A 12152-nucleotide genomic window follows, 5' to 3' on the forward strand; every position below is an offset into this window, starting at 1 on the left:
CCGACTGCGTTTTCGCCAGCAAGTCAGAGAAATTAGTCCGCGGTACTCTTGGGGACCTTCCAGTCGGCCTTCGAAATGGAGTGTTTCCGGCGTCCGTTGCATGGACTGTTTTGCTGTGTGTCTTTCTTGGAGCCCTCTGTTCCTCTCTTCTGGGTGGCTACCTAGAGGTAGAGGCTCCGTTTTCAATTTCCTTTCTGAGTTTGTTAAGCGCGGCCTTAAGAGAGGCTGCAGTAACAGGAGGATCATCAGCTTCTTCAAATGTGGCTATTAGAGGATCACTAGTACGGATCGTAGGGATTATATCCTCTACATGTCCATCCTCGCCTGGATTAGGTGTCTGACCGTCTATCGCCATAACGTACGAGTATCCCCACAGACGGCGGCAAATGTTTCGGGTCTTTTTTGGATCTCCTGGGATACTGGTCACGCTCTGCTGGCGATGCGTTGGTCCCACCTGCAAAACCACGAATATTCCGTTCAACAGAATATTCGCCTCCGACGATCAAGTCAGTGATCAGAACGGAAAAGGCTAGAGAGAGAAAGTAGAGAGAAGTTGGAGCTTATTTAATGCTCTGTGTTTTTGATTGCCTGAAAAATCCCCCCCCCATCATAAATGATTGGGGTATTTATAGGGGTGGGACTCGTGCCCCTCTCTAGGGTTTATACCTTAGATTTGCGTGATGTGATTGGTTGCGCAATCAGCGAACGCCACGTGCCCCTCTAGAGGCGCCGTTTTGCGGCTTTCAGCGTCATCTCTCGGGATTTGGGCCTGACGTTGTTAGGGCTTTTTGGCGTGCTGATTATTAGAAGGATCACTTTGCCTAGACACATGGCATCCTCCCGTGGTGACACGTGTCACCCTATGACTGGGCCACGTGTCACAATGGGATTGGCCTGAGACCTTAAGAACTCTAGATTGCGTGGCATCTTCCCGTGGTGACACGTGTCACCCCATAATTGGGCCACGTGTCACTGTGGGATTGGTCCACGTATACAAGGTATTTTTACCCTCAACACTCCTCATTCTTTTTCATTATCTCTAATTGACCTCTCATAGAATTAAGAATCATCTCCTTACTAGGCCCAAACTCATTATGAAGCTCAATGCGCCTAATTTGAGACTCAAATTTATCAACAAGAGATTCAAAAGATGTAGAAGGTTGAGGCTCAACAAGAGAAGAAGAAGTACAACTAATATTGGACGAATCAACATTAAGATCATGAGCATATACATTACATTGGGGAGTGGGGGCACAATTTATAACATGAGATTCATCATTAAGGGAATGAAGCACATCACAAGAAGACATGGTAAATAATGAAGAATATTGAAACACACCATTAGCATCAACTTGAGCTTGCACTTCATTATCATGAACAAAAGGAGAAATAAAGTTGAAATCATGTGTTCTAGGTTCACTTAAGGGATCATGTGACAAATCATGGGAATTCATGCTAATATTAGAAGAATCAAGACATTGCATATCAATATTAGACTCATGATTACCCCTATCATAAACATCCCTAGCAAACCAAACATAAAAATCCCAAGCATCATCAATTGACAATGCTCTAAATTCACCATTATGCATACATTCAACTTCATCCCTAGTTTGCTCATTCAAACCAAAATAACAAATCTCACAAGCCTCCCAAATATTACAACAATTATAGTCCAAAAACCCCTCAAGTCTAATGAAATATTCACAAAAAGGCTCATTGCTATATTGAGGAAATGATAGACATGCCATTTTTTTTTTCACAAAACAAACAAAAATCAAATAAAAGTAAAAATATACACAAAGACCTAGACTCAAGCAATCAAAAACACTCAAACAAAGACATCGTTCCCCGGCAACGGCGCCATTTTGACGAAGACGAACCCAAAGGAACGGTAATGTTCAAGCACTTTCAATTGTGCGCCTAAGCTAGGTCGAAGACGAAGGTAAGAGAGAATACTAACAACTAACAAAACAAGTAACCAAAGAAATAAAACACTAGGAACGGGGATCAACAAGTAATCATGTCAATTGCAACAACTTGGGAAGAGCATGCCAATCAAAGGTTGTGAGGACTAATGATAAGAGCAATCAATAGGAATCAAAGAGCTATCTCCTAATTGTTAAGCTAGGGTTCACTATGAATAACAAACTAATAGAATCACAATCAAAACCAATTGATAATTGCAATTCCTAAATCAATTGTTCATGTCATTAGCAATTACAATGCAATCTAGCATAATTCTCAAGGCCAAATTGAATTACACACATGCAAACCTTCACTAATCACTTTAATCTCAACAATCAATCAACACAATTCCCAAATTAATCACAATTCATCAACCATACAAGTTTCACCCAATTCCTAGCCAAACAACTATTCAAGAATCATCATCTATCAACTAACAACTATAGAGAACAAGAATCAACAAAATATCAAGAACAATTACTCTAATCAAACATCAAAATCAAACCAAACAAACATCAAATTAAACAAAGCAATTGAATGAGATAGAGTTTAGAAATGCTCATTGGTGATTAAGAAGATCTCCAACATAATTGTCACACTTGCATCTTCAATCTCTCAATCACCATTGAAATTCCTCACTTTCGCTCTCTAAAACTACTCATAATCTAGCCTAATCTAGAGAGAGAAGCTCTCAACCTAAGAGAGAGAAAACTAAGCTCTAAACTAATTCAGAAAATAGAATAAAAGTTGGTTCTAATTATCCCCAAAAATGGGTATTTAAACTAAGCTAAGAAAAATAATAAAGGAAATAAAATAAAATAAATAAACTAAGAAAAAGGGAAATAAAAATAATAAAGGAAAATAAATTAAAAAGAGAAATAAGAAAAGAGAAATAAAATAAAATGAAAAGGAAAGGAAATAAATAAAAATAAAAGGAAAAGAAAAAGAAAACAAATCCCCATCAAAAATCAAAACATCAGACCCCAAAAATATACACTTCTCCTTCGAATTTTTCAGCTGCTTGTTCTCCATTGAAGCGCATCACCATCTTCACCGTCCATCAATCATCATCAACTTCAATCATCACCGCTCATCTCATCATCTATCATCGGGCATCAATCAAGACCGTTGGTCTTCATTAAAACCACGTGAGAAGCTTGTGATACGGGTTCAAATTGAACCCAGAAAGCCGCGCCCGCGGTGGTCTAAGTCGCGCCCTCTCCAGAGCCACCGCGTCCGCGGGAAGACCTCGGGACAACCGCGGCTACTTGCTGCCTGATTTGAGGCATCGAGCCCGCGTCCGCTCCTCTCACACCCGCGCCCTCGGGGAATTTCAATTGAACTGGGGCTTGATTGAGTTCGATTGGTGGCAGCTCAAGGTGGAGAAGGGTGGCTGCCGATTGGTGGTGATGTTGCGGAGTGGTGGCTGTTGCGGGAACAGGGGAATGTGGTTGGAGATGAACTGGAGCTGCTGCTGCGATTTATGCTTAAATTGGTGACGCAAATGGTGTTGGGAAATTGGTGGATAGGTGGCTGGTTTGGTTGCGCCACCAAGTGCGGTGGAGGCAGTAGCGTGAGACTTTGGTGAGTGGTAGTTGTTGTTGTTGGGGTTGCGAATTGGTGAAGCAAAGGGTGCGCAGGGGCTGGTGGAAGTTGGTCGTTTGTGAGGTTGTTGTGTTGTGGCTGTTGTGTTGGGAGCAGGGGAGCGTTGTTGTTATAGGTGTTGTTGGCTGTTGTGTTGCAATAAAGGGAGTGATTTGGTGTGGTGGAGGATAGGATATAGTGGGGTGTAGGATAAGACGGCAGCAAGGGTGATGACTTGTGTTGGCTTGTTTTCGTTGCAACAACTTAATTGATTTTGAACTTAAGACCTCGAAACATCAAGCTTGAACATCGGAACTCTAAATATGACAATTTGACTCGTGTCTTGTCCCGAGCAATCACCTACACGAACAACCAAACATGAGGGAGAAATAGAAGACAAATAAAATAAAATAAATAAAATAAAAAGAAATAAAAGAAATAAAACTAAAACTATGAATTAAGGACTAAAATAAAGAAAAACACATAAAACTAAACAAAACTCAAAATGAGTTATTAAAATGGAAAACCAAATAAAACTAAGAAAAATATAGGAAAATAATGAAGGAAAATATAGAAAAAGAACCTAAATCTTATTCTTTTGAGCGCCATAAATGACGCTCATCAATAGGGAGGACAAATGGACATCGTATAATTTGACAAAATTGTTGGAACAAAAAAGAGTAGATATTCCAAAATACTTGCATTTATTTTTAATATAACATTAATTGTATATAAGTTAGGGAATTTTGATTTTTAACAAAAAAAAAAAAAAAAAAAAAAAAAAAAAAAAAAAGAGGTTGAAATTGGTTTTTAACGCCACCAAAATTTTAATAATTGGAAATTGCCACCACTTAATTGATTTCGTCCTAAAATCCGTTAAGTGAGGCCATAGTGCCACATGTCACTTTGCTATTAGCCAAAATAAGAAAAAAAAATATTTTTAATAAACAAAAAAAGAAAAAAAAAACCCTTGAACTACTCAGCCAGACCGCTTAGCTCACACCATCACCTAGACTGCCACAACGAGTGATACCACGATTGTTGCCACTACCACTACCACCATTATATCTTTCGATTCTAATCAATGCGTCCACAACATTTATCTCAGAAGCATTGGGTGGGTTTTGGGGAAGAAGAAGCGTCGGAGGTTAGTTAAAGGAGCAATTGCAGGACTTATTGGAAAAGGGATACATTAGACCAAGTGCATCACCTTTGGAGCGCCAATCTTGTTTGTAAAGAAAAAATATGGAAGTATGAGGCTATGTATTGATTACAAGAGCTGAATAAGGTAACAATAAAGAACAAGTACCCATTGCCAAGGATTGATGACCTGTTTGATTAGCTGAGAGGCGCAATAGTGTTTTCTAAGATTGATTTGAGGTTTGGTTATCATCAATTGAGGATTGCAGATGAAGATATTCCCAAGACTGCATTTAGAACAAGATATATATGGACATTATGAGTTTACAGTGATGCCATTTGGAGACAAATGCTCTAGCAATCTTTATGGATTTGATGAATAGGGTGTTCCATCCATTTATGGATAAGTTGTTGGTAGTATTAATAGATGATATACTGGTATATTCGAAGAGCAAGGAGGAACATGTAGAACACCTAAGGGCAATTCTGCAAACATTGAAGGAAAACCAACTTTATGCAAAGTTTTCCAAATGAGAATTCTGGTTGGAGAAGTAGCGTTTATAGGTCACTTTGTGTCCAAAATGGAGTAGAAGTAGATTTAGGAAAGATTGAAGCAGTGAAAGGTTGGCCTACATCGAAAACTGTACTGTGTCTAACGTTAGGAGTTTCTTAGGTTTAGCAAGGTATTATAGGCGTTTTGTGAAGGATTTTTCGAAAATTTCTAAATCTATGACCACTCTAATGAAGAAGGACAAAAAGTTTGAGTAGGATGACAAGTCTGAGGAATCATTCCAACTCTTGAAAACAGAAGTTAATTACAGCACCAGTGCTAACACTACCGGACGATAGTGGGATCTATGATGTATATAGTGACACATTAAAAAATGGCTTGGGATGTGGACTTATGCAAAATGGAAAGGTGATTGTGTATGCATCATGGATGTTAAAGACTCATGAAGTAAATTACCCAACTCATGACCTAGAATTAGCTACAATCATTTTTGCACTAATGATTTGACGGCATTACTTGTATGGAGTGAAATGTAGAATTTATAAAAACTATAAGAGTTTAAAATACATTTTCACTCAAAAGGATTTAAACTCACGTCAAAGGAGATGGTTGGAATATACGACGGATTATGACTTAGACATACAATATCATGAAGGGTAAGCAAATGTAGTTGCGGATGCTCTAAGTTGTAAAACCAGTCATGGATTGAATACTTTGATAGTGGCCGATAAGTTGTGTAGAGAAATGAGGAAAATGAACCTAGAAGTTGTAGAATGGGGAGTGCCAGCGGGCATACTTGCAAATCTAAGCATCCAACCAACAATATTTGATGAGATAAGGGAAAATCAATTAAGAGATGTGAAGTTGGATAGGATTCGCAAGAAGATAAAACAAGGCAAGGCTATAGATTTCAAAATTCATGAAGATGGAAGCTTAAGGTACAAAGGTCGTTGGCGCGTACCACAAAAATGTGAGGAGGTTAAAAGAAAATTAATGGAAGAGGGTCACAATACACCATACTCAATGCACCTAGGATGGGACAAGCTATACAAGGATTTGAAAAAGGTATATCGGTGGCCTAGAATGAAGAATGAGGTTGCTGAATTTATAGCAAAGTGTTTGACTTGTCAAAAGGTGAAGATAGAGCAAAAGAGACCTCAGGATACTGTTCAACCATTGGAAATCCCTGGATGGAAGTGGGATTGTCTATCAATGGACTTTGTGACTTGCCTCTCAAAGTCAAAGAGTAGAAATGACACCATTTGGGTAGTGGTGGATAGACTTACAAAATTTGTGGTGTTCATACCAATGAAGGAGACATGGAAGATGGAGCAACTTGCAAAATCTTACATCAAGAATGTTGTGAGATTACTTGAAGTCCCAAAGGATATTTTGTCTGATAGAGATTATAGGTTTCTTTCAAAATTTTGGAAGAGTATGCAGGAAAACTTTGGTACAACACTAAAAATGAGTACATCATTTCACCCTGCCACAAATGGAAAAAATGAAAGAACCATACAAACCTTGGAAGATATGTTGAGGGCTTGTGTTATAGACTTTCAAGGGGGAAGGGAAGATAGCTTGGACTTGATTGAATTTTACTATAATAATAGTTACCTTGCAAGCATAGGCATGGCTCCATTTAAGGCTTTATATGGAAGGAAGTGTTGCAATTCAATTAGTTGGAACGACATAAGTGAAACAATGATCTTAGGGCCTCAAATGATTGAGGATACATTTAAACAAGAGAAGGAGATTCAAGCTAAGATTCACGCAGCTCAAGACCATCAAAAGAGCTATGCAGATTTAAAGCATAGAGAAGAAGAATTTGAGGTTGGTAACAAGATGTTGTTGAAAGTGTCACCAATGAAAGGAGTGCTGAGGTTTGGAAAGAAAGTAAAGCTCAGTCCTAAGTACATTGGTCCATATGAAATACTATAAAGGATAGGCAAAGTATTTTAGAAGTTGGCCTTACCTATGGAGCTAAGTAAAGTACATGATATATTTCATGTTGTATCTCTCTGTTAAGGATGTATATCCCTGATAAATCTCATGTGCTACAACCTGAAACCATTGATGAGTTAGATCAAAGCTTAACCTATGAGGAAAGACCTATTAAGATCCTTAACAGTAAAGTGTGTAGTACACGCAATAAGGATGTTAATTAAGATTGTTAAAGTGCTATGGTCTAACCAAGAGTATGAGGAATCAACTTGGGAAGTTGAAGATGAGATGAAAAAGAAATATCCCAAGTTGTTTCAGGTATGTTGAGTTACGGGGACGTAACTCGTTTTCCTTAAGGGGGATAGAATGCGGTAGAATTTCGCGCTTTTTCCCTATATTTTTAGTCATTTTTGTGCTTTTTGCACAATTTTAACGAGTATTTTGAGTAATTTTGATCTCAAAGAGTCACTAAAAGGTAAAAGTATGACAAAGATCAGAGTACAACAATAATATACGAAGTGAGGAAAAAGTTTGAGTTTCGTCGTTACCCAAGTTTCGGGAGGAAACTTCTTTTAAGGGGGGTAAATTGTAATATCCCGTATTTTTATATGTATTTTAATTTAAATAAGTATTTTATAAAGTATTTAAATAATTCAATATGAATTATTTACGGTATTTAATTATTTATTTAATAATTTTAGAAATACTTTATTTTATTATTTATAATATAGTTTGGGGCATGTGATTTTATAAAAGGAGATTTTTAAAGTCAAAGTTAAATACAAGTTTGAATAAGAAAGAGATTATAAAGGGTAGGAAGGGAGTTTAAGTTTAGGAGAGTTTCTAGAGAAAAAGGGGTATATATATTCAACAAATGGGCAAATTGAACTTTGCCTAGAGTGGAGAATACCCAAAGGTAATTTTTCTCTTTCTCCTCTTATTTTCTCTTTCTCTCTTTTATTTTCCCCATCCCCTTTATTTATTTTAATTTAATTCACCATCACACACACCATTACCACCGCCGGTCATCACCACTGTCGGTCGGCGGCCACCACCACCGACACTCGCCGACAGTAGCAGCCACCAGGCGGCACGGTAGCAGCCAATCGGTGGTTGTTTGCGCTGGTGGTGTTTTTCGTTTTTTTTTTAAATTCTTTTGCTTGAATCCTAAACTAGTCTTTAATTAATTAATGTTTTTGTATGTTTGTGATGATTTTATAATGTTTGATTATAAGTATTATGCAAATAAATTTTCAAATTTGGTTTTAAATTATAAACCCCAAATTGAAAACCCTAGGTTTCTAAATTAGTGTATATTGATGAAATTTGGTTTTGGATGGTCTAAATCGTTAAATTAGGTGTTTTAAAACATATTTGTAGCAAGTTTTAATGATTTAATAAAGTTGGAAATTTTATTAGTAAGCCATAATTGAGTTTGTTGAAGGGATTTTTTATTACCTATTAATTGGGATTAAAGTAAGGGGTTTTAAATTAATTTTCAGCTTGTTTTAAATAATTTATGAGTGATTTAAGGAGTGTATATATTGCTGGAAATTTGTATGGAGTAGATTTTAATGTCTTTTTATAATTTAGGGTTGTAGGAGTTTTCAAGTGAGTGATTTCGTATAGTCTTGGCGATTTTAAGATCGTATTCAAGGTACGTTCGCGTACTTTGTAATTATTTGATGATGTAGGAACATGTTAGACTTTGAAATATTAATTCCAAATAGTATCGTGATAGATCTTGATTATTGGAATTTGTAATTTGGTTGATGTTGGTGATTGAACTATGAAGCATGGATTATTTGTGATGGATTAGTGATTGGAAATAATTAATTTGGCATCTTATATATGAACCACACTTTTATTATTGGCATGATAGTGAGCATGTATAATTAAACTAAATGTTTAATTTGGTTTGGAATATTGAAAAGGAATTTTATTATGGTTCATATAATTTTTATTGATGATATAAGCATGAGGAAAGAGCTATTTAAGTGTCTATGTACATAAGGAATAAATTATATTTTGGTGCCTTAGTGCACTTAAGGTGTTTCCAACACCGAGGGATAAGAATTGTGGCGCATTATGCGTTTAAGGTGTCTTTGACATCGTGGTAGATTAAAAAGGGTTCAACATTAAATATTATGTGGTCACTAATTATTCAAGAATTAAATTTGTATGTTGAATTGTTTGAATAATTATAATGATTGAATAGCGTTATGTTTTGAGAGTCACCACCAAGTCTAATAACATGTAAACAACGTAAAGTGAAAGAGATTACGCATCAAAACTCTTTGAACGTATATACCTTGAGTATAAACAAATGGGGGTAGTTATGGGGTTTTACATTTAACCATAACTTCTACTGGGAGTACAAGACGCTATATATTCCTTTTTATTATTATGCTCAGGAATTCTGCCACTTACGAGTGGTTCTTTTATAATGGCACGGTTAGTTCCCGTATTAGTACCCCTTTGTTGGGGCAGGTTAGGGAGAAAACCCATTTGATACGTAATCAATGCTAAATGAATAAATTAATTATTTATATGAGGGTCATGTTGTATGTTGTATGCTTGTAAATAGGTGCAACAAGGTAAGTTGTGCGATGATAGGATGAAACCATGTTAGTGTGTTTCATTTATGCTTATGTACTCAACATTGCTGATTGTGTGTTTGTATGTTTGTTTGGACTTGTATTTACTTTGGTCCTAAAACGACCCATTTCTAATGGAGAGTAGTGGGGACAAGTAGAGAGGAGCTTTTCTAGTGATGAAGCATATTCATGATGGGCATGAGTGAAGAGCGAATCATGCTTAGTTTAATTTCCATAAGATTTCGATGTGATTTATTGCTTTAATTATTTTATATCATGCTTGTGAGACTAACACAAAGGTTTTTAAGTGTTTTGGTTTTTTTTTTTTTTTATAAGGGCCTACAATGGTTCCAAGTTGTAGGTTGACTTCGTTTTACTTTGGTTTGACTTTACTTTCGTTTGGTTAACTTTTAAAGTTGAATTGTTTTGCATGCTTTTAAAGATAGTCTTCCACTATGTGCCTTTTACAATTGCCTTCGCCGTTTTCACAGTGGCGGTAATGTCTTAGATTTTCCTATTTCGAATTTTAAAAAGAGAAAAACAGGTATTTTAAAAGAAAGGAATTTCTAAAATGTTACTGATGTTGCTTTTGATTTCTAATATCAAGTTCAAGGTATTAACTAATATTTCTAATATCATGTATCTAGTATCATGTTGAGGGCATTAACTAATATTTCTAATATCATGTTATTAGTATCATGTTCAAGCCCGAGCTCCTCATCCATTGAATCGACCGTTTCCTCCAAACCTTGATCCATCTGCTTGGCGCCGAGCTAATCTGTTGCCACCTCATATTGATACTCCCATGCGCCATAGTCACCTCCTAGAAATAGAGACTCAAAATTCATCTTCATGCGGGTCACGCAGTCGGCCTCATTTTAAGAGATTAGCTGGCCTTCTCTTCCTCGGCTCTGGCCTTAAACTTTTTCCTTAGCTAGATCTCTTGGTTAGACAACTTGCGCTTCAAGGCCTCATTCTGCTTGCGAAGGCGTTCGGTCTCATGATCAGCATTCTCCAAAGCTTTGAGGTTGGACTTGGTTGTTTTTAGGTCACCTTCTAACTCGGCCACTCTCTTCTGGGCCACCTCTAAACAGGCCTTGACATGCAGATTGGCCGTCGTCTGTGAATGCAGGATATCATGGTGATATGAATTTTGATGGATATAACCTTCAATCGCAGTTGAAAGGTTTGGAATCTTGAGTCTCGGTCAAGAAACGCTAAGCAACACGAGCTTAAAACCTAAACTAGGCCAAAAATACACAAGCACAAGCTTACGTAAAACTTTATAAATTTCAAATCAATCAATCATACTTTTCGTTAAACACCATCACGTATTTATAAGCTAAATAATTAGCCTAAAAATTGGTAAAACAAATTCTAATCTAACTAGGAAACTAACTCTAACTTGTAAAGATAATATTTTGCAAATATGATCTTTAAAGTTAAGCTTATCTTATACTAACCGAATTAAACTAACAAAAATATCCTAATAAATTCGGTCATCTAATAATAAACTAAAAATAACAATAAAAATAATTATAATAACAATATTGATGCCTTGGAACCGCATCATACTCCCCCTCTTGAAAAAAAACTTGTCCCAAGTTTTAGCAAATCATGGAACCAAGATATCATCCAAATTAATCGAACATGAGCTAAAAGAATATGTCTCCATCCAACCACGTCATGCTTATATTTTACACCAATGAATGCACCACAAACTTCAATTGAATGCTCCAAAATTTTAATTGATGACACACCTTTGTCAATGCAATCAATATAATGGAAATAATACGTGAAAATATTTGTATCCCAATTATCACCATAAAAGGAAGTTGTAGAAATTTGACTTTTTGCTACCAACTTAGATAGTTCAAATGTAACCTCCTCGTCAACAAAACTAGACAAATATACACTTTTGTGCTCCATAATTTCTTTTTCTTCTACTAGTTGTTCATGAGATTGCTCTAAAATTGGATTTGTAAGATTATCACTAGGTAAAGATACAATCTTTTCCTCGTATATAGCCTCAACAATTGGTTGCTCTAGTTTCTCTTTCTCATAAGACATATCTTGTACACCACATCTCACGTCACGAATTTGAAAACGAGCATCAATTCTATCCAAACATTCATTCATTTTCTTGATTTCCATCATAAATGCTTCAAACCAACTTTTATTTTCCATGTTTATGTGGATGAGAAAACACACAAAACCAGTCCAGAAATTGATCGAAAGTACGAGGACCAAAACCCAATGAAAACACCTCGAAAAATTCTGAAATTTTGTATACTTCTAGCCCTATCTGTCTAAAATACTCGAACGAAAATTAAGCAAAAAATTCCTAGCCAAGTGATTGCAGTTTATTTTTTCCTCAACACTGCCAGATTAATTCGATTTTTGACCAG

At 36.3% G+C, this 12152-nt stretch overlaps 1 protein-coding gene across 1 annotated transcript; it reads left to right on the plus strand.

The window, feature by feature from the left end:
• The first annotated feature begins 6196 nt into the window (after positions 1-6196).
• Positions 6197-7371, plus strand: LOC145636754 (uncharacterized). The gene is made up of 3 exons (XM_081688309.1): positions 6197-6449; positions 6918-7086; positions 7233-7371. The coding sequence occupies exons 1-3, from the start codon at positions 6197-6199 to the stop codon at positions 7369-7371; spliced, it is 561 nt and encodes a 186-aa protein (XP_081544435.1).
• The last annotated feature ends 4781 nt before the right edge of the window (positions 7372-12152 follow it).

Source organism: Chenopodium album, chromosome 6, assembly GCF_948465745.1.
Source record: "Chenopodium album chromosome 6, dcCheAlbu1.1, whole genome shotgun sequence".
Taxonomy (NCBI): Eukaryota; Viridiplantae; Streptophyta; class Magnoliopsida; order Caryophyllales; family Amaranthaceae; genus Chenopodium; species Chenopodium album.